Source organism: Cetorhinus maximus, chromosome 3 (assembly GCF_964194155.1).
Source record: "Cetorhinus maximus chromosome 3, sCetMax3.hap1.1, whole genome shotgun sequence".
Lineage (NCBI taxonomy): Eukaryota > Metazoa > Chordata > Chondrichthyes > Lamniformes > Cetorhinidae > Cetorhinus > Cetorhinus maximus.
The window spans coordinates 196,341,431-196,365,337 of record NC_135881.1 but is presented as its reverse complement, the minus strand read 5'-3'; the positions used below and the strand labels follow the sequence as shown (position 1 = coordinate 196,365,337).

Below are 23,907 nucleotides of genomic sequence, written 5' to 3'. Positions count from 1 at the left end.
GGTTACACTTTTCTGCTCAGTTGAGAACTGAATTCACTTTGTAAAATCACACGATTAAGAAGGAGATGTCATTGGAATCAGTCACTTAAAACACATTGTAAACCCAGAAACAAAAATCAAACAGCATCTACACAGGTCAACCCAATTAACTTATTCCTTGGTAGACTGCAAAGCAAAACATCATGAAAAATGATCAAAGAACCTGACAGAGCTACAAATTAAACTCAAATAATTCAAACCGATTTTCTTTTGCCCATGAAGACCACAGTAGAGGATATGGAACTGTTCACAATTAACAACCAAAATGGTTTTGGGTCCAAACTTTGATTCCTAGTCTGTATCAAGTTAGATGTTCTCAGCCAGGGTAGCAACTGGGGAATGGTTACTGTTTTAGTACTCCTAGATTGTGGGCCAGAAAATTAACCGGGGTTCCATTCCTGATCATCAACTCTTGCTGAAAAAGTGAGACAAATATCATTTGAGGACAGTGTTGATCTTGGCTGAATAATCTACAGTGCAAAAACTGGCAACATTCACTGCCTTAGGCTCATACTTTAAGTATTGCGACCCAGGTAAGGTACTAAAAGAGTGCTTGGTCACCATGGAACTGTCGCTCTGCATGAAGCCAACATCATTAGGAGTGGAGAAGGGAAGGAGTTAAACAAGAGGGGGAAATAAATAATCCATATATGGCACCTTAATTTTTGAAAATGAGGGAAACAATTAAGAATGCAACATAAATTGCACCTCAAAGTGTAGTCAGGGAGATCATGTGGCTAACGGAGAAGAAACACTCAAGCTGCCAAAGATTAAGTGATAACGCAAACTCAATCCAAGCTAATTTCCGAATCCCACCTTCTTTCTGCTCGAGTGCCATGAGGTTGCGTTTGGCATTCACAGAAGCCTCAAAGGTATCAACATTTTCCCTTTCGTATTCCTTGACATCAGCTGCAGCGCGCTCAAAAATGTCATCAGGAGAAGGAGAGCGGCTTCTAGTGCTGCTCTGAGGACTGTTTGGTTCAGACAATCCAGACATGTTGCTGTCTTCATTTGGGTTTCTATATTTCTACAAAGTAAAATAAATTAGTTTTAATTCAACACCTTAACATTTGTAAATGTTACCTCACATCCTTGATTCTTATTCTTTAAGATTATGCCTTAGCAGCAAAGCGAGATACCAGTGAAACTTGCATATGTAAGGAATGAAAAGAATTGCTTAGATTCTTATACATAAAACATGCATAGTCCGTTGTACATGGTAATAAATCCATATCAATATACAAAACAACTTCACAACTTAGAAATTTGTGAGCAAACTTTGAACACCGTTTCATAAAAATATCAACTTGGGTGTTGTTCCATGGTGACAAGCTGTAAAGAGTGAAAAGTACTCAGGTTCATTTCTAGAGGAATGGAAATCAAAAGCATGGGGATAATCTTAAATTTACAGTTCTGGTCGCTATACGACAAGAAGGATATTAAAGCGCTGGAGAAAGTACAGAAGAGATTTACAAAGACGTGCTCAGAATTAAAAGGCTGCAATTATCAAGAAAAATTAAGCAGGTTGGGAATCTTTTTACTGGAGATGAGAGCAAGAGGAGACCTGACAGAACTCTAAAGTTATGAAAGGATTTATAGGGCCTGTGGAGAAACTGCTTCCACTTGTGGGGCATAAGATAGCTACTAACGGATCAAATAAAGAATTTATTACATGAAGAGTGGAAGAATGTGGAATGCTCTGCCACATGAAATAGAAGACAACATTTATGCGTTTAAAAGGAGTCTTAATGCATACAAGACAATGGGAATGAAGGAAACTGAGGCCAGGGTGGGAACAGGTAATTAGATTAGTAGGCTGTTCACATGGAGTATAAACACCAGGGCAGGCCAGTTGGTCCCAATGGCCATTCAAATGAAATGCTAAAAATTCCTTCCCCCACACACCCAAGTAATTTTCACAATTGCACAGCTCACATCAGCCATCTAAAAAGGATTCAACAAAACAAGGTAAAGGCAAAATACTGCAGATGCTGCAAATCTGAAACAAAAACAAAAAACGCTGGAAAAACTCAGCAGGTCTGACAGCATCTGTGGAAAGACAGGGTTAACGTTTCGAGTCTGTATGGCTCAGAGTCATACCGACTCGAAACGTTAACTCTGTCTTTCTCTCCACAGATGCTATCAGACCTGCTGAGATTTTCCAGCATTTTTTGTTTCAACAAAACAGGATACAACTGAAAGACGCATGAAAGTGTGCCATCTTCTTGTTTCTAATATTTAGAATTATGGAGCAATTCAATAAATTAAAATGCATCCAAGAGCCAAGAGAAGCTACTTGAGGCAGCATCCATTGCAATATTAACAGACTTAACTAAATTGCTTTTTTTTTGGTTTCATTCACCACTTCTATCCAATGGGAACAGATAATAGATTTTTTATTTCAACGCTAGAATCTAAAGCCTGAAACCATACCTGAACAATTGCCAATCTCTGTTCACGCCTTTGTTGAATAACAGCTTCTTCATCTTCCTCCTCTACATCAAAATCCTCAAGACTAGATGTAAAAAAAAAGAAAAATGTTACGTATTACATAACACAAACTGAATAAGCTAAACTTGGGTAAAAAAAAAAATTGCTCCTGAATTCCCTATTGGAATTGTTGATTATCTAACATTCACAGGCCCCAGTTTTGGACTCACCACAAGTGGAAACATTTTCTCCGATATACCTTATCAAATCCTTTCAAAACCTTATAAGCCTCTCTTTGGGCACTCCTTAACCTTTCTTTCAGAGAGGAGTGCCTCAGCCTGTTTAGTCTTTTTTGATGGGTATAAATTCAGTTCTGGTATAATTCTTGTAAAATCTTTTTAGCATCTTCTCCAGTGCTTTCTCAAGCGCAATTAGGGATGGGAAATAAATGCTGGCCTACCCAACAACACCTACATCCCTTGAAAGAATATCAAAAAATCCTTCCGATAATCTGGAAAACAGGACTGTTCATAGCACTCTAGGTGTGGTCTAACCAAGGATCTGTACAAGTTTAACATAACTTCTGACTTTTAATTCTATTCATTTAGAAATGAACCCTTGTGCTTCTATATGACCTTATTAACCTGCGTCACAATGTAGGTTTGTGCAGCTGTTCTCCTAGATTCCTTTGCTCCTCTATGCCACTTTGACTTATTTTCCAAGGGGTATGTAGCCTCTGTATCCCTTCTGCCAAAATGCACCTACTCACACTTATCTATACTGAAATTAATTTGCCAATTTCATGCCCACTTTCCAAGTTTATTAATGTTTTGGCACACTTCTATGAAATTAACTATACCTCACAATTTGGCATCACCCATAAATTTTGAAATTATTTAGACTCTGAATCAGAAGTATAATTTGTGGAAGGGTTAACGCCAGTGGTGCCAGCACCCCTCCTTGTGGAATACCCGCCACCTTTTTCCAGAATGAGTAACTACCCATAACCTGTTTTGTATTGTAGCCAGCTTCCAATTCAATCTGCTCCTTGTCCTTTGATTCCACACCTCAACCTTAGGCATGAATCTTTTAGGTGGTACCTTATCAAGGATATGCTGAAAATCCAAATATATTACATCTATCACATTAACCTTGTCTACTCTTACTTCTTCAAATAATTCAACAAGGTTGTTAAGGCATGATTTTCTCCTTTTGAAATCTGTGCTATTCTTTACTATATAAACTAAAGAAAGCCATTCATAAAACCAAGCAGGCACTGCAATAGGTATCAAAAAGAACTGACAGTTCACGAAAAACTAAATTAATTCACAAAATCACATTTTTCATTTCCTTTAAAATAAATTGACAGCGGAGGAAAAGGCCAATTTTACCACCTTTTCCGAACACTTTTGTGATTTACAAGCTAAAAATTCTTACCCACCATTGTTTCTTGATTTGCATTAACCTGTATAATGAATATGAGCACTTTTATTTCTTTTACTTAGAGGAAACATTATAAAGTACTCTTCCCCTGCTCTAAGCAGTGAAGTTCAAGGGGAAAAAAATTCAGTGCAAAGCACATTTAATCCTTCACTACAAACAAGAATATGTTGTGTAACTGGCCAGTGGTGACCTTGCCCAATTCAGACACTGTTGTTCAATCTTATGCTATGGAGCTGCCTGCTGGCTGGTCTTGTACAGCTACTTACTAAAAGATTTGAAAACATCATCTCTTGTATTTCTTTAGCGAGTTCTGTTATTGTGGAGTACTTTTAAACAAGTAAGCTTACTTTTCGTCAGAAGATTCCTGTTCAACTTTCATGCCTTCAGAAAGGCTTCCTTTAAATTTGTCTTCTTTGTCTCTACTTCCACTTCTACGTCTACGTCGACCTCGTGACCTGGATCGTCTTCTGCGAGATCTGCTTCTCCGATTCCAGTCTCTCTCCAGAGACCTGTGGGCAAATAAAGAATGGATAAAGGAAGGAGTGCGCTTTCTCTTTGTAGACTCAATACTTAGCATGGAATTCCAGAGGCCACATATAAAAACAATAACATCAAATTCAAGAAATGCTGCATATTAAAATACACAAGTTCTCTAATTAAAATACAGCATTACAAAAGCTTTTAATACAAACCAAAATCCCAAAACAGTGCAAACTTTGTTGCTCCCTGACTTTTTTTTTCTTCATTGCTGATTGTTTTCACCAACTGCCCTCCAACTGTTCTCCATCTCCACTGGATTATTCTTTACCTCTACACTTGTTTTCAAATAGTTTTTTTTTCTGGTTTGACTTGGTGAACTTTATAGAGGTTTGAAAAGTGTGCTACCAGGCTGGTGAAAAGGAGATGCAACGCTATTGGAGGTTTAGGTCTTTAAATTGAGGAAGACAAACAAAATTCTGGAAGAAATATAGATTAAATGTACAAGTAGGAACTAAAAAAGATACTGGAAATTCACAGGCTGAATAATTGGAGCTTGCGAGCTGGATATAATCAACAGCCTGTAGTCTGAACATACCAGACACAGAAATAGAGGTGTGAAAATATATTCACTCCTCTTGAAGCTGAATGTATAAAGGCACTGCCTGGTCTAGCAGTAACCTATCTAAGCCAGACGATCCCAGGTTCAATTTCTGAGCTATTCTGAGTCACAGCTCTCAATTAAAATGCTATAGGCTAATGGTGGATGGGAAGATTAAAAAAAGAGCAAGGATCTCTACATTAGCAACTGGAAAGAGGGAGGAACTCACGGTGTTTGAGAGAAGAAAATTGTTTTTTAAAACATTTTTTTTTTAAATTAACGTTACACCATCACAGCTCCTAGCCATAGAACCAGTAAACTCCTCCACTGTACTGAAGAGAATAAGTGGATGCTGTGTCTATATGTGTTTCTAAAAAGCATTTCTTGGCAAAATTGAAGTGCAGGATATTACAGAAATATGGCAAAATGAACATGTAGTTAGCTAAAGATAGAAAACATAGATAGGACAGAAGCACCACAAATAATTTAAAGACACAGGCAGGTCAACAAATTGGACAGATAGATGGCAATGAATTTAATGCAGAGAATTGCGAAGTGGGCTAGTTTGATAGGAAGAACGAGGAAAGAGAAACAATAAAACTTAAGAGGAGAATGATTTAGGGGTTCAGATGTACAAAGCCTTAAATGAAAGGGGGCCGATAAAGCTTTTTTTTAATAAAAGAAAGCATATTGGATCCTAGGTTTTATAAATAGAGAAGCAAAAAAATGCTAAATCAATACAAATCTGTAATTAGACCACAATTAGAATTGCTTGTTCAGTTTGTGTGCCCTACTTAAGGAAAAGGTGTCATGGTATGAGGAACTTTAGTTAGAAGAGACTAGAAAAGTTACGAGGGGATCTGATAACAGTGTTCAAAAGTATGAAGAGTTTTGATGAGGTAAAAGGGATATAACTATTTCTGATAGTGAATTAGTAACTAGATAATAAACCTATCACCTAAAGAACAAAAAGGAGGGGTTAGAAGTATTTTTCTTTTTTTAAATTCCCTGTAAGCTGTGTGGGCGGCCGTGCAGCAAGCCAGAAGGTACCACACAGGCTGCTCATCAAATGTCCCCATTAAGGTAATGTATAGGCAAATGAACAGGCTACGTCCAATGGAAAAATATAGAGGGGACGTTGGCTGTTAGGGCATGAAATGCCCTGTGAGGAACAGCAGCAAGAAACTTTTAAAAGCAAATTCATTTTTTTTTAAACAAAATAAAAACATAAGGTATTGTATGACCTAAGTGAGTAACACCTCCAGAGAGCTTGTGACAGCACCTCCATATAAAATTCTGTGAAGCCATGTTAGCAATTGGACTAATTCAACTTGCCTCTACCTCCAGAGTATATAGGTAACCAGAATCAGGTTGGCGGTTATAGAATTTATAATATTTTTAGGTACAGTTTATGAAGAAAACTGTCCTTTACCCCATTTTCATTGTGCAGCACGAGGTTCAACCAAATTAACAATTTTGGCACACCTAGAAAATGCTTTAGCCAATAAAACTCTGTGTGTGAAAAATAAAATTCTGCTGTGCTCAACTTTATTAATACAGAAGGGCAAATAACACATGTCTAGTATACAAAAAGGAGCAGCTTAATCCTAAACATCTGTTAGATTAACCATCTTGCATTGAATTTTGGAATTTCAGTGTATTTCTTAAGCAATTTAAATTTTCATCAAATTCAATTATTTTGTTTTTTGTATCATGTAAAAAAATTGACAGATCTGGTGAAAATAGGAAATCTGAAGCAACCCCTCAACATATCCTGGAGGAACAAGCATGGTCATGAATTTGGGAGTCTGAATAGAAGTTGAATTGTGTTTTTGCGCTGAATACTCGACTCTTCTGATCAATCAAGTTTGTACTTTGCTCATCCCTCAAAGAATTAAAATATTATTATTTGCAAGCAAGTGTCAGATAAAGCATTTCAGTTATTTTCAGTAAAAAAATTTAAAATTTTTATTATGGGAGAAAAATCAGCTCAAAAAACCCAACAATAGCCCTGTATTGTTGAATCTTGCCCTCCCAAGATATATTTTTCCCCCCAATTATAATTTACCTAAAAGTTCACAATTTCAGAAAAACATGTAATGTTTACCTCCTTCTAGATCGGCTTCTTCTCCTTGGAGAACGACTTCGTCTGAGGAGTGAACGAGATCTCCTCCGAATAGGGGATCTACTGGCCCTTCTCCGTGCTGGAGACCGTCGAGAGGTACTTAGGTCCCTGGATCGTTCTAGCCTGTTCATTGGTTCGTCTCGTGACCTTGTTCTAAAGTTGTCAAACGTAAACAATACATCAGCAAATGCTGAATAAAAACATTAAAATAGCAACACAAATATTTTTCTTCAGGAGGTTCCAACACCACAATCAAACTGTTCACTATTTCATAGATATAATATGCGATTCTCTGCCTAGGGGCCTCTAGCAAGCAATATGAATTCTCCAACAAACAGCATTCCAAAAATACTAAATAATCAAGGGGCAAAAGAGTGGGGTTGGGGGAGTGGGGGAGGAAATAAATACAATAACTATCACTAGAGAAAAAGTACTAGGGAAACTAATGGGGCTATAGGCTGGTAAGTCCCCTGGACCTAATGGGTTGCAACCTAGGATATTATAGGAAGTAGGCTCAAAAATAGTGGATGCACTGGTAGTAATCTTCCAAGAATCCTTAGATTCTGGAAAAGTCCCAGCAGGCTGGAAAACTGCCAATGTAACACCCTTATTCGAAAAGGGAGGGAGACAAGAAAAAAAACAGGTAAATATAGGCCAATTAGCTTAACATCCATTACTGGGAAAACGTCTATTATAAAAGATGTAAGAGCAGAGCATGTAGAAATGCATAATATAATCAAGCAGAGTCAGCATGGCTTCATGAAGGGGAAATCATGCCTGACAAATTTATTAGAACTCTTTGAGGAGGTAGCTAGCAGGATAAAGGGGAACCAGTAGATGTAAAAGTATTTGGACTTCCAAATTGTGTTCGATAAGGTACAGCACATAAGGCTACTTAATAAGATGAGCCCATGGTATTGGGGGTAGTATATTAGCATTGATAGCGGATTGGCTAATTAACAGGAGACAGAGTTGGGGTCAGGGGGGCATTTTTAGGATAGCAACCTGTAACTAGTGGAGTTCAATGGGGATCAGTGCTGGGGCCACAATTATTTACAATATATATTAATGATTTAGATGAGTGAAGTGAATGTACTATCTCCAAGTTTGTGGGGTGACACAAAAATAGGTGGGAAGGCAAGTGGTGAGGATGACACAAAGATCTGCAGAGGGGTATAGACAAGTTAAGTGAGTGGGTAAAACCTTGGCAGATGGAACATAAGCAGGAAAATGTGAGGTTATGCATTTTGACAGGAAGAATAGAGGAGCTGAATATTATTTAAATGGAGAAAGACTGCAGAAAGCTGCAGCACAGAGGGATTTGGGAGACCCCGTGCATGAATCCCAAAAAGCTAGCATACAACTTCAGCAGGTAATAGGGAATGTAAATGGAATGTTGGCCTTTATTTCAAAGGGAAGGGAGTATAAAAACAGGGAAGTCTTGCTAAAACTGTACAAGGCACCAGGTAGACCACACCGAGAATACAGCAAACAGTTTTGGCCCCCTTATCTAAGGAAAGATATACTGGCATTGGAGCCAGTCCAGAGAAGGTTCACTAGGTTGATTCTGGGTATGGAGGGGTTTTCTTATGAGGAGAGGTTGAGTAGGTTGGGCCTGTACTCATTGGAGTTTAGAAGAATGAAAGGCGACCTTATTGAAACATACAAGATTTTTAGGGGGCTTGTGACGGTAGATATTGAGGCTGTTTCCCCTTATGGGAGAGTTGAGGACCAGGGGGCATAATCTCAGAGTAAGGGATCACCCATTTAAGACAGAGATGAGGCGAAATTTCTTCTCTGAGGGTAGTGAATCTCTGGAATTCTTTACAGCAGGGGGCTGTGGGGGCTGGGTCATTAAGTATATTCAAGGCTGAGATAGACAGATTTTTAATCAGTAAGAATCAAGGGTCATGGGGAAAAGGCAGGAAATTAGTTGAGGATTATCAAGTCAGCCATGGTCGCATTGAATGACGGAGCACACTCGATGGGCTGAATGGCCTACTTTTGCTCCTTTGTCTGATGGACTTAAATTGAGAGTAGTCTTGCTCAAATGTTAACAAGAATCTTAGAAGTCCAATGGATTTTACAAACCCGAGCTCTAGACAGTGGACTTTATACTTCCAGTTAAAGACTTGGTTCCATTTTTCTAGAGTTACTGCAAGGAGCCCAGGATAACACAACACCCTTTCTCTATCACCTCACAATGTAACAAATTGAAATTGATGTGCATGGTATTGAATAGGATGTTCTGCAGAATTAAAATGAATCAATCAGGAATTTTACATGATTCACTGTGAAGTGAAAATCAAAACATTAATTCAACCTGATGTTCCATTAGTTTTAGTTATAGTTTCTCTACATTAGTCATGAACCTTCGGTGATCTGCACAATAGCACCTAGATCTTTTCTCTCAACCTCATTCAGTATTATTCCCTGCAAGTGATGTGTATTCAGCATTGGGTTCTAGCGACTTGCATGATACTACATTTGCCTGAGTTAAACATTTGCTATAGTGTGGCCCACTTCCCTAACACATTTAAATCTTTGCATGGAAGCATATAAAGCTATTTTGATACCCTGACAGGTTCCTCTTCCCTGGGTTGAAGTTAATTAAGATGAATCAGGGAAAGGTGATCCCTACTCTAATCTGCTGACAGAATATGGTCATGTGAGCTTTATTTTCTATCGGTCTGTTACAGTTGCACTATCCATTAGAATTTGCAATACCCGTCATGTTTTCTTCTCTCCCCAGCAGATGCCTCTGCAAGGAGTGGACTTATGCAGGGCACATTAACACTATCATATGCTAAATTAAGGTGAAGAACATACAGATCCTTTTCTGTATTAAAACACATTAATTCAGTATAAATCAAAGGACACCACTGCGACACAATACAGGTTGTTGGTCAGGCAGCATCTGGAGCACTGTGTCCTGTTTTGGTCTCCTCTCCTGCCACATTTAGTGAGTGATGCAGCCCTTGGAAAAGGTTCAAAGGAAAGCCACAAGAATGATTTCTAGCTTAAAGCTCAACTACTCAAGCACACTCAAGAACCACAGCCTAATTAATTTATAGCAACATAGGCTTGGAGGTAACCCGACAGAAGACTATAAAATAATTTTAGTGCTGGACAGCGTATGCCTATTGAAAGAGTATTTCAGTTTAATAGATTGAGGGAGGCCAGGGACACAAACTTAAGCCAAAGAAGAGTTGAAATAGACTGGAATTTAGGCAGATCTTCTTTTTCCAGAGGGTAGTGAGTCTCTGGAATTCACTGCCGGCTAGCATTGCGTGGTGAAGATTCTCTGTATGCCTTGAAGAGGGAGCTGACCTGATTCTTGACTGTGACAATGATCACAAAATATGTTAGACAAGCGTGTTTATAGCTGAACCATATAATCTATTGGACTGGTTTTGATCACTTGAGGGGTTGGGAGAGTAATTTTCCAGAGTATTTTTTCCACTATTGGCTCTAGGCATTTTTTGTCTTTTTTGGGAACTTACAGCTTGGGGTGGGGTGGAAGGAGGGAAAGAGAGTAAGTATTTAGTCATGGAACTCCTGTCATCATACTGTGGGGCAAACTCAAAGGACTAGTTGGTCTTTTTCTTCCCGCCAATTTTGTATGTGCATAGGATTGTTCCCTCCGTTAATTGTATCCACTGACTACGTACTGCCAGAGACTTTTGCCCAACTTCCTGCAAACTACAATGTTTGTCTACCAAAGGGCCTCTGGTTGTTCTAGAGAACGCAATGCCTTAGACTGCACAACTAGTTTGACACAATAGTAGGGAGTTAGTTCGAATACAAGGGTAAGGTGGTTATATTTCAGTTATACAGGGCATAGGAGACCACATCTGGAGTCCTACGTACAGTATTGGTCTCCTTATTTAAGGAAATATGTAAATGCATTAGTTCAGAGAAGGTTTACTAGATTAATACTTGGAATGGGCAGGTTGTCCTACGAGGAAAGGCTGGGCAGGCTAGGCTTGTATCTGGAGTTTAGAAGAGGAAGGGGTAGCTTGACTGAAACCTTTAAGATCCTTTGGGGACTTGACAGGGTGGATGTGGAAAGGATGCTTCCTCTTGTGGGAGGATCTAGAATTCAAGGTCACCGTTTAAAAATAAGAGGTCACCCATTTAAGGCAGATGAGAAGAATTTTTTTCTCCAAGGGTTGACACTTTGGAATTCTCTTCCTCAAAAGGTGGCTGAGGCAGAGTCTTTGAATATCTTTACGGCAGAGGTAGATGGATTCTTGATAAGCAAGGGGGAAGAAAGGTTATCGGGGTAGGCAGGAATGTGAAGCTGGAGTTAAAACCAGATCAGCCATGATCTTATTGAATGACAGAGCAGGCTCAGGGGCCGAGTGACCCACTCATGCTCCTACATCATATCTATGTTCATACATGTTCTGAATCCAATTGTTAGCCCTGGCATCCAAAGGCTAATACATTCTGACTGGACTTTTGGAGAACATTGTCTACCAAGTTTGAAACATCATTAACCTCCTCTGAAAGAACAGCTTAGTTTATCTAGATGTTTGAGACATCTGAGGCACATGTTGATTGTGCAGTCCCAGCAGTATCTTGAAAGGCTATTCATACCTTCTACAGTTGTGCACATTAAACGGGTACTCAACCTCATTCCGAGAGTCAGAATAGCATTCTGCTGGAATGCACCAAGCCATTTGGAGTAGCTTCAATCAAAATTGTAATGAGTACACAGTGTAGGGTGTCATGGGTACTAGAGAATCCAAGTGACCTCAAATTAGTCCTATAGCATCATAAAGGTATAGGCTGTAGTCAACGGATGCAAAAATTCACTAATGACATGCTCATCCTCCAGGTTAATGGGGCAAAGAGCTACAGGCATTATGATGAAAACTGACAAATTAAAAGGTTTGATAGTCAAAGAAAAGCACATGCTAGCAATGTAAATGTCGGCCACATTATTGTAAATTTTAAAAGAAAGATGTCACATTACCTTGGAGATAAAGCTCTTGTTCGTTCACTTTCTCTCCGTCTTTGTTCTATAGATCTACTTTTAGCTCTTCTGGGTGGAGACATATTCCGTGAGGGAGATTGACTTGGTTTAGGTGCGCGATCATTAATAATAGGTGATCGACTATGTTTGGACGACTTTTCTCTATGTTGTTTCGGAGATAGACTTTTCCGTTTAGGAGAAAGTGCATGTTTCTTCAGTGGTGATCGATTCTCCTTTCCAGAAGGAATCTCTTTAGATGGAGACTTAACAGATTTTTTTTCCTTTTCTATCTCGGATTTTCTAGATCGCTTCTCACGGTCTTTGGATTTGGATCTCTGACTTCTGTCTCCCGACTTACTCCTTTTCACTGGAGGAGATTTTGATTTTTTATTCCGCTCCCTCGTTTTGCTTTCATTTGTTATACTCTTCCGATCCTTTGACTTAGTCCCATCTTCTGCAGGAGTCGATTTTTTATTCTTTTCTTGCGATCGTCTTTTGGCTGATGTTGGAGACTTAGGTTTTTCTATAGGCTTACTGCTTTTGATGGGACTTCTTGATCGCTTTCGCTCATGTGATTTGCTTCTCGTTTTTTCTTTCTCTTTTCTGTGTTCCGAACTCAGCCTACTTTTCTTTTTCTCAGATTTAGCATGTTTAGTCCTGTCTTTTGATTTGCTTTTACTTCGCCTCTTCGAAACAGGCTTAGATTCTATCGGCTCTCGTTTAACTTTGTTGTCCCTAACAGGTAACATTTCAGAAACGTCACGACTAGATGCAACTCTTTCACCATTGCGAGTCTTCTCATGGATTTCCCCTTCTTCCTCAGAGTCGGACACATAGCCCTGCAGAATTAAACCCATGCCTGATTGAACTTTCCCTCCCATTAGTTCACTGTCCAATTCCGCTTTTATCATTGCTCTCTGTTTCTCCAAGTCCTCCAGAAGAGCATAATCATCAAATTTAGGTCTTTTTATTGAGTGATCATCATCCTTCTCAAATCCTTCATTCTCTTTCCTTTTATGCTTTTTATGCTTGTGTTTGTGTTTATGTTTTCGTTCCTTGTCATCTTCTGAAGAATGCTTATGCTTCTTGTGTTTGCTCCGATGCTTGTGTTTCTTTTTCTTGTGTTTAATAGCTTTGCCTGGGGCTGTATTTGGATCTCGATTTTCATCTGACACTTCCCCATTCTCTTCATTCCCACTTTTTTCAGATGAATCTGCAGCTTCCTGACTGCAAAAAAGAGAGATGTTCAAACTAAGATTTAACAATGAGAAAAATGCTTACCAGCAAAAAAAAAACAGAACCGGAGCTCACTGTTGAAGTATTCAATGTAATTATATGGCAGTGACTTAATTATTTTTATCCATGCGAGAACCCCTCCAAATATTGACACAGCCCAGGAACCTGTAAGTAAATCCACCCACCCCCATCAAAAAAAAGTATAGTGCCAAATTCAAGGTTTCTGCAGCACTTGCTAAGGGTTTTGAAGTCCAGTTTTAAAACGTACACAATGAGAAACTAGCTGAAAAATAACCAATCTTTAGCTACAATTAACCAGCACGGAGAATGAAGCTTTTTCCCCCCACATTCATGTCAGACTCTGCATACAGCATAAAGAGTGGGTGTTTGGAATCCTGTTCCCCTGCTGGGGTTGGCAAACAGAGGGAACTATGTTTAGAAGCATCCAGGATACCTTTCCCGCACCCCAACCCAAAAAGATACATGCACATTGTATGTTACATTATTTTTGTGGACTGAGCTGCAAAGGCAAGAAAAATTGAAATTACACCGAAATTTCTATACCATATCTTGTGACATTTACAAACGTACGTTTCTTGCAGTTCCATTTCATAATAGTGATTCATTAATATATGAAAATATTTTATCTTAGAACTTTACGGTGGGGGGCTGAGATTTCTGAACTAGAATTTCTGAACTAAAATGAAGAATTTCTTGACAAATAATTTTCCTCTTTTTTGAAACAGAAAAGCTAAGCCTCAGGTAGAAAGCCTTGTACCTTTTTCTACACAAAATTAAAAACATATCCATCATACTGACATAGTATAAGAAAGAAAAAAATTCCAGTGCTTACACAGGAAGGGAAACAAACAGGACACTCGCAATGTAATTTTTTTGAACTCAGCAAAATGAACAGAAACACCAATTGTAAAGCTCTTCAACTTAGAAAACAGGACTTGAGAATACTGGGTAAAAGCTTCATTTATTTTGTGCATGACTGCATCAATTTTCTATTGTTGCAGATTCGGACTGCACATTGGACACATTTGTTTGAGTCAGAACTACGAAACTTTGGAACACGGAACTTCAGTTCTGAAGCTTGCAAAATGGAAAAAAAACCTTAAGTACACTGTTACAATTTAACCAGCTTGAAACATGGATAATCAACATCAATTGATCTCTACTGTGACATCTGGATATCACATAACTCCCGAATGCTGATTCAAACTTTATTTGTAGATTGTACATCATATTTTCTCTGACTTCCTCTCAGCACCTTCTAGAACCAGGTCACCATCAAAAAATGTTTCAATCTTCTTATTCTGGAGATAAAACCATCTTAGCAGGATTTAATTTCACCACAATCTTCTTTTCATTCTGGAACTGCAGATATTACAGCTGTGCTAGAGGAAACAGTGCTGTGGAGCTTTAATTGTGGAATTGCAGTTTATGTTTAAAAAAGAGGCCATTCAAAAAGTTTCATGGGATTATGGATGTGCTATACACTGGGACTGAATAAAAAAGGAAGTGGGGTGAATTTGTCCAAAACAATTTACACATCACAGCTCAAAGATTCCATCCTATTTTAGGCTCCCATATTACAGGAGCGATATTAGAAGAGCTTCAGAGGAGAGCAAAAATTCACTAGAATGAACAAGGAATGAAAGATTATAGTTACAAAAGATTTAGGAAAAAATTTGGAACCAATATTATACTGGACTACATCTTGAAAACAAAATATGCTTCACAAGTATACAATGAACAAAATAGTAGTTAAATTAATACAAGGTCAGTTTAAAAATAAATTTACTTTGGTGTTGAGATTTGACCAAAGCAGAGTTCAAGCAAAGACCCACAATCCCCAAGCATAATCACTTTTTACTACTCCAATCTCTCACAGCAAAACCAGTTGCTTTCCACACTTCCACAACAAGGTGGGCCTTGGGTGTGGCCCATAATCTAATTTCTTTTACATTAGAGTGCCTTAATCATGGGAGTACTGCTCACCTGCCTTTACAGGCATTATCAATGTTCAGCTGTTTATAGAACGACACGTGGTAATGATAGTAAACAAGTAACTTTCAGCATGGCAAAGGAAATAGTGAAAAGAATGCTCCTCTATCTAGAACAGCAGAGTTGAAGCTGATGCAATGTCTTTACAATGTACTTGTCAGACAAGACTTGTGCCTGTTGTGTTCGAACCCAGTCAGATCCAATTTATATATGCGCTTTGAAAAAGGGAAGGGCAAATTAGCAAGGCTGATCCCAGCTGAAACACAAAATATTAAAGAGGTGTCTAAGGTAACAGCACATGATTTCAAAGTAATCCAGGGAAGCAGAAGCAAAAAGATACATGTTTTATTTCTACAATTTAATATCAGGAGCACTTCTTACTCAAAAATTGATAAACTTCCTAAGAATAATCAAACAAAAAAATGGAGAATGTTCAAAATACATTTGGACACTGAGAGAAAAGCACTGGCACTAAATTAATAAGTTCAAAGGGTGAATGACTTATCATTGGCTTGTCTTAGATCCTTATAAACTAGAAACACATTGAAGACTCATGGGAAATTCAGACTTCTCATAAGTGATGCTCTTCAGTGCATTGCTCCTTAAACTAGAAGATATTTATGGACATGTATTGTTTAATATGCAACATATCTATATTCTATCAGTGCTAGGGAAATATGATAAAGACAATTCATTGCAATGTTTTATTTTGAAACTTAGGGACATTACATCTCCTACATCAACTACCCAAAACTTTAGATTTAAAAAACCTTAAAGGTAAGGAGTTTTAAAACTGTTTGGAGTAAAACCTTTGAATGCAGATAAGTGTCTGAGCACCAGAGGAAGTTTACCCCATTTTCTGTACCTCCTTTGAGATTCTACAGAGCTGTGTTTATATGCAGGGCCATGTGAGGGAAGGAGGAAAAAAACTAAAATTTGACACTTCTAAATTTAATTGATTAACCCACATGAAAATTGCCAAATATAATAAGAACTTCTTTCTGGCAGCCCATGTAATGTTTCCATTACAGTACTGCAAAGTTATTTATGATGTTACCCAAGTGAACTACTCAGTACTATAGTTAGAAACAGGGATGGGCCTATCATTTTAAGGTAGATCTGATAGTGCTATAATTACATAAGCAAACAAGTTACTCGTATCATCCATCTTTAGCTTCATCATAATCTACGAGCTTCCTCATGTCCATCAATTTTCTTAAGCACTCTACTAATCAAGTTATTCAATGTTGCAAATAAATCTGTATTAATTTCTCATTTCTTGACTTTCTTAGCATGTTTATTGTTTTATAAGATTTCACACAAAAATTCAACATTTTTTCCATTATAAGCCCCCCATCTCTGTTCTCATCCCCACTTCCTGAAAGTCAATCAGCAGCGCAGTTATTGTAACAATATCAACATATATTGCCATAAAAACAAAAACAAGCACTCCATTGTCCATGATATGCACAAGAAACATAAAAACTATTGCAATATTTGCATTATTCCAGTACCTAGGAAAGCAGGCTGCAAGCCTGTCACATCACCTCCCTTTTGTTTTTACTCCACACCTCAACAATTGGGATTCAAACAGGAAGAGAAATGCTTGAAGTTTCAAAATTTCCACAATGTAACTTTAATTCAGAATTGTAACATCCCTATTGCTGCTACTGCCATATAGATACATTACAATTGTAGGCTAAGGGAAATCAAGGTCAGAAATGTACCCCCCACTTGTCCCTTTGGCTGATCAAGTTTGGCCTAATTCAAACTCCCCTGAGCTCGAGGATAGATAAAATGGGGTTGGGGGTGGGGACCATTTTTAATAAATGTTGACATTAGACACTTACAGATTCTACCAAAACTTTTCTTCATACATAATGAAATTCTAAACTCATATACTGGTTTTATTAAAATGGCTGGTTGAAAATTCACCAAAATAAACCACCTTTCGGAGTAATGAAAGTTCCTTCGGCCTTATTTCTAGGTGAGAAAATCAGGTGGCTCTTTTGCAGCTATGAAGGTCCCATATCTCTCAGATTCCAAATTCATGAGTTTTCCTTTTCCACAAGTGAAAAAACTTAAATTCACGGTCACTAAGATTTTGTGGGTACCCAGCAAACAACTCCAAAGACAATCAATGAGCTTGTTATAAATGAAAATATAAGGTTAGGCAAGCTAACTGGACTCAAAACAAGTAAATCCTTGGGACAGATGGCATTTGTCCAAGAGTACTGAGAGATACTAGTTTTGTGAAACAATGACAACCATTATGTGGGAGACAGTGGACATGAGGTATCAGTAAATTGGAAATTTGGCAGGAACAATAGAAGAGAAGCATATTATCTAAATGGTGAGAGACTGCAGAGCTGAGATGCAGAGGGATCTGATTGTCTTAGTGTATGAGTCACAAAAGGCAAGTTAGCAAGTACAGCAACTAATTAAGAAAACTAATAGAATATTATTTATTGCGAGGGGAACTAAATACAAAAGTAGGGAGGTTATGCTTCATTTATACAGAGCATGATGGAGACTACATCTGGAGTACTGGGTACAGTATTGGTCACCTTATTTAAGGGAGGATGTAAATGCGTTGGAAGGTTTACCATTCTAATACCTGGAATGGGCGGGTTGTCTCATGGGGAAAGGTTTGGCCGGCTAGGCTTCTATCCGGCAACCTGATCGAAGCATAAGATTCAGAGGGGTCTTGACAGGGTGGATGTGGAGCCGATGTTTCTTGTGGGAGAATCTAGAACCAGGGGTCACTATTTAAAAATAAGGGGTCACCCATTTCAAATGGAGATGAGGCAAAAATATTTTCTTTGAGGGTCGTGAGTCTTTGGAGTTCTTCCTGAAAAGGAACTGAAAGCAGAATCTTTGAATATTTTTAAGACAGAGGTGGATAGATTCTTGGTAAACAAGGGGGTGATAGATTATCGGGGGTAGGCGAGATGCAGATTTGAGATGACTAAATGGCAGATCTGGCTCTAGGGGCCAAATGGCCTACTTCTGCTCTTTCTTCCTATGTTCGTGATCTAATGTGGTGTCCATAATCACAAAGGGTGCAAAAAACAGACAAGTAGCCATCAAGTGCTGCTTCCTCTCCACGTAAAATAGAATCAATTATCAGTTGTAAACCTGAGCATCATCTGTACATTAAATTCAGTATGGATTCAGAAGGGGAATACCTTGTCTGCTTAATCTCAATTTGAAGGAAGTGACATCCCAGATGGACTGTGATAAGCTTCATGATGTTGGCTACCGTAAATTCAAGAAGGCTATGAAGTTCAGTGTGTTCAGGGTTTACCCAAGAAATAGAATATGGTTCAAGGGTAGGAAACAATCTGCCCTCATGAAAGAAGTTATACCAGAGTGAGGAGAAAGCAGAAAATGGAGGAAAAGAGGAGAGGTGGGGGAGAAGAGGGGGAAAACACTGCCTGGGTTGCCTCAGGGCTGAATGTTGGCACCAGCATTTTTTCTATCTTAAAATGACCTATATTCCTATACACAAAAGAAAGTGGTCAAATTTGCAGACCATTTCAAACCAGGAGATAGAGGAATTAGAGGAGGCAGTTCAGACACCAGAGAATTAATAGCACAAAATATGAAAGTGGGCAAGCAATTGCAGATGAAACTCAATACAAATAAATATAAAGTGCTGCACAGAGGAAGAACAAATTACTCAATACACATAATTCCATGTGTAGGGTTTAAATAGCTAATGAAGTCCAACAGACCCAACAGTCTGTTTTGAACAAATTCAAACGTGCAACTAATGCAGAGTAGCAAACAAAGGCAATAGGGTGCTCAATTATAATACCAAAACTGTATAATACAGGTAGTGATCAAACTTTACAATCCTGCAGTGAGACTGCACCTTGAACACTGTGCCCAGTTCAAAAAGAAGCATTCAAGTGCTCAAGGGAGTGCAAAGAAGAACTGCAAAGCAGATCTCCAGTGGTATGAGCAAAGGCTAGAGAAGGGTTTTTTGGTCTGGAAATGAGTGAAGAGTCAAACAAGAATGTTAAGAATGCGGAAAATGTTAATCTGGATTATCTTAAACTGTGGGAATAGAATAGATCTTCAAACTAGAAAAGTATACATTTCAAACAGATATCTGTCAATTTTTCAAGAGTGGCCAACATGTGAAATAAATTTCCAGAAAATAATGGTGACAAAAGCCCTGGGATCATTTAAGATATAATTGGGAGCAGGAGTAGGCCATTCGGCCCTTTGAGTCTGCTCCCCCATTTGATAAGATCATGGCTGATCTGGTTACAGCCTCTGTACCTGTCTGTCCCCAAAAACCTTGACTCCCTTGTCTATCAATAATCTAACTCATCCTTCAATAAATTCAATTACTCTGCCTCCACTCCTTTCTGAAGAGAAGTCCACAGACTAAGACTTCTTGTAGAAACAAATTCTCATCTTCATCTTAAATGGGAAACCTCTTCTTCCTGAACTCTTGTCTCCTAGTTCTAGTCTCCTTCTAGTTACAATGGGGAGGCACAATGATGAATGATTTAAGATGGACCAAATGCCTCCCACATTAGTAATTATCTTGAGATCTTTATAAACAAATTCTCAAACATGCAAAGCTGTCAAATATTAGGTGCTTGTGACCAGTGAAGTAGTAATTCATCTTCTTAAAGAAACTGAAGTATCTCGCCAATGAATTACAAACTTTCCCTCTCCATATGTTAACAGCCCATAACTCAAGGGCACAATTTTCCAAACCCATCATAGGCCAGGAATCATGCGACGAGTAACTCATCTCCTGACTCCCCAAAGCCTGTCCACCATCTACAAGGCACAAGTCAGGAGTGTGATGAAATACTCACCACTTGTCTGGATGAGTGCAGCTCCTACAACACTCAAGAAGCTTGACACCATCCAGGACAAAGCAGCCCACTTGACTGGCACCACATCCACAAACATTCACTCCCTCCACCACCAATGTACAGCAGCAGCAGTGTGTACCATCTACAAGATCACTGTAGGAATTCACCAAGGCTCCTTCGACAGCACCTTCCAAACCTATGACCACTACCATTTAGAAGGGCATGGGCAGCAGGCAGGTGAGAACATCACCACCTGGAAGTTCCCCTCCAAGTCACTCACCACTCTGACTTGGAAATATATTACCAGTCCTTCACTGTTGCTGGGTCAAAATCCTGGAACTCCCTTCGTAATAGCATTGTGGGTGTCCCTACACCACATGGACTGCAGCAGTTCAAGAAGACAGCTCAGCACCACCTTCTCAAGGGCAACTAGGGGTGGATAATAAATGCTGGCCCAGGCAGCAAAGCGCACATCCCGTGGATGAATAAAAGAAAAAGAAAAATTAAGTTCGCCACCCTGCTTGTTAGATGAATGAACATTTAAAATCTTAGCTCAGTTTTGAATTCTGTAACGGACTCTCTTACTTTCACTTTAAGATTCCCAAGAAAGTTGAGGCAAATCTAAAAATTACATTTCATAATAAAATACTAATCTTTGATTAATTGTAATTGCTCTTTCTGGCAACGTTGGGCTTCAAAAATGCGCCAAATGTGTTTTGAGTAGAATAATAAAGCTGGAGCTTCCATAATGTGGAAAGTATTTCTCCTAACAGTCGCTTGGCAGTACAGAACTTGAATATTGCTGAAATGAGACATGTTGCTGAAGCTTTTCATCTTGCATCCATCAGGACAAGCACAAGAACGCCAAATTTCAAACAATCTCAATAATTTATACCACAGGAGAAAAGGGTGCTGATTGGTTGACAAGCTGACTGTGACTGGTCGTGGGGTTGCCATGGAGAAATCAATGGGCAGGCTATAGACTCCGCAAGCTTCCAAGTAATTCAAAAAAGGCTCAACGCTTTAACACATTCCCTTTGCTTGCAGAGAACAGGTCCCTGAGTCTGAATGTATGTTGTTTTTAATGAGCCAAGTTACGAGTTCCACTGATCATCTTAAAGTGGCTGTTAGTGCGGTTATTAGCAATATGGGTTAACATTTTGGGAGGGAAAGTTTGGAATTCACCGGGGAGATACTTCAGTTTCTTTAAGATGATGAATTACTACTTCACTGGTCACAAGCAACTAATATTTGACAGCTTTGCACGTTTGAGAATTTGTTTATGAAGATCTCGATAATTTAATGACGTGGAAGGCATTTGGTCCACCTTAAATAATCCAGCGTTGTGCCTCGGGGTTGATTAGCAAGTGCTGCTCAATCGCGGAGTCACATCTAAGTGTAGATATTTTGTTTTGGGTCCTGAAAGTGCGGCCTGGCTGAGTACGGTCTGTATTCTGCCTATTACGAACAACCAAAGGAACGTGCTGTTGATATGATCAGCCAATCACTGGGACATATGGCCTATGTACCTGGCATCGTACTAGAATTAAAATTCGTACACAATGTTGCTCAATTGTGTGGTTGGCAGAATGTGTTTTGGGACTGATGGCAGCAACCTGCTGGTGGAAAATACCACTCGCGTAGCCAAGAATATGCTCAAGACTTGCGCCTGGGAGTTTGGGAAGCCTATAGTTCCCTACTGCTTTCTCTGTGGCAATGCCTCAGAGGAGGCTTGTCAACCAATCAGCACTCTTTTCCCCTGCAGTATAAATTGTTGTGAATGAAATTTAATTTTGTGTTTATCCTGAGTGCAAGACAAAGAACTTCAGCAACATAGCTTCAATCTTGATGAAAAGAGAGATATTTCTGTGGACATACACGCAAACTCATTTTACATCGCCGTGGTAGGGCTGAACATTAAAAAAATCACTGGTGATATTTACAAACATACTGGGGAAAGAAAATCAAACACAAGACACAAATACAAGAACAGAAAGTTGAATTTATTTTCATTGTAGAAAGTGGCAATCGATAGGTCTGCTTGTCAGAGTAATAAAATGCTAAAATGTCAGCTCGACTCCATGCTCAGCATATGAAGTCCAATCTGGGAAGACAAGGGACAGTACACCATATTGCTGGAGATGTCAGGTGAGACATTAAACTGAGATCCTGCCTGCCACCTCCAGTTGACAGAAAAAAACCTATAAAACTAAAGCAGAGTGAGAAATTCTTCCTGTGTTCTTGCAAATCATTGTCCTTCAACTAACACCACCAAAAACCGATCATCTGGTCATGCATTCATTTGCTCTCCATGCTGAAACTATCTTTGTATACTAACAGTAGATACTGTATTCAAATATAATCCATTGTCTTAAGTACTTCTAAAATATTTTGAGGATGTAATATGGCAACATTTAACTGCAAGAAGATTTGGTTACTTATGTGAGTTAAATGCATTATCAGTATTTAGAAAAGACCAATTTTAGACAAATTCATCTAGTCCAATACAACCTATTAGCCTAGTAAACTGACTTGTAGATCAAAGTGAAAAAGGCAAGCAGGCAGACTACTTGCAACAAAAATATTAACTTATAGTAGAAAACACAATAGATAATCATAAAGTAGGATAATTAATTCAGAATTACAAGATAAATAAATCGACAGGAAGAGTAAGGAAACAGAGACAAAAAAAAATGCTGGGGACCCTCAGCAGGTCAGGCAATATCTGTGCAAATGAAAGGATAATGAACTCAGCATAGAGGGACGCGTTAATGAGAACGGTGGGGAATAATGTGGGATCCGGGAGGTAAGTGAAGGGCGGAGCCATCCCTCCACCTTCCCCTCCTCTCCCGATACAACAAACCAGTTTGGCCTATGCCGCTCACATGTTGAGCGAGGCCCACAACAGCCGGATGACTTTCAGCGGCCGGGTGGAAACTTATTGCGTTCAGAAACCAGGCGGAAGAGCGGCGGGACACGCGGCGGCCCCGGCGCGTGTTGTGGGAGCCGCAGCCGGGCTGCCCGAGCGCTCCGCTCCGGTCGGGGGGGGGGGGGGGGGGGGGCGGCGGTAACCAAGGCCGCTCGTTATTATTTGAACCACAAACAGCGCGACCGCCGCGCACCGGCTCTCTCCCACTCATTCACATACACACGAGGTTTAACGGAAGGCTTATTTATAATGACTACCGCCAAATTAATTCTATCCGTATCTATAACGAATGCTCCCCTTACTCTTCCTCCAAGGTGGCCGTCAGCCGCTCGTTCCGGCGCCAGTCCGCCTCTTCCTCCTGGCTGTGAACATCCGCCATTTCACCAGGGCCGTCTCTTACCATCCGCTCGGCTCTGCCACTATCCCACAATGCCGCCGCGCATGTCCTCCACTATCCCACAATGCCGCCGCGCACGTCCTCCGCCATCCCACAATGCCGCTGCACACACCCGCGCACCGGCTCGCAACGCTGCGCGCATGCGCCTCAGGAGAACAGAGCAGGCAGGGTCATTTGAGTGGGGAACTCATTGCAACACTGGCTCTTTCTCATCATTTAACAAAAATGCCATGTTTTACATTTTATCTCCATAACAATCAAATAAACAGAAACTTGGAAATAGGAAGTAAAAACAAATTGGTATAAAATATATAGCAGGTGTGTCTCCAACTGTCAAGAGGAATGACAACTTAATGTTTAGATAAAAGCAAAATACTGCAGATGCTGGAAATCTG

At 39.4% G+C, this 23,907-nt stretch overlaps 1 protein-coding gene across 3 annotated transcripts in view; it reads right to left on the bottom strand.

Moving 5' to 3' along the window:
- LOC144679169 (serine/threonine-protein kinase PRP4 homolog) overlaps positions 1 to 23,559 on the bottom strand; it is a 53,411-nt gene extending 29,852 nt beyond the window's left edge. For all 3 annotated transcript variants that reach the window (XR_013576259.1, XR_013576258.1, XM_078539552.1), the window contains exons 1-6: positions 23,418 to 23,559; positions 12,097 to 13,323; positions 7,098 to 7,268; positions 4,260 to 4,421; positions 2,473 to 2,554; positions 856 to 1,066 (exon numbers count right to left, since the gene is read on the bottom strand). Coding sequence is in view for 1 of the 3 variants with exons in the window: in XM_078539552.1 (XP_078395678.1) it covers positions 856 to 1,066; positions 2,473 to 2,554; positions 4,260 to 4,421; positions 7,098 to 7,268; positions 12,097 to 13,323; positions 23,418 to 23,518 (1,954 nt within the window). In the remaining 2 variants the exon portion in view is untranslated. The remainder of the gene's footprint in view (positions 1 to 855; positions 1,067 to 2,472; positions 2,555 to 4,259; positions 4,422 to 7,097; positions 7,269 to 12,096; positions 13,324 to 23,417) is intronic.
- Positions 23,560 to 23,907: the final 348 nt, after the last annotated feature.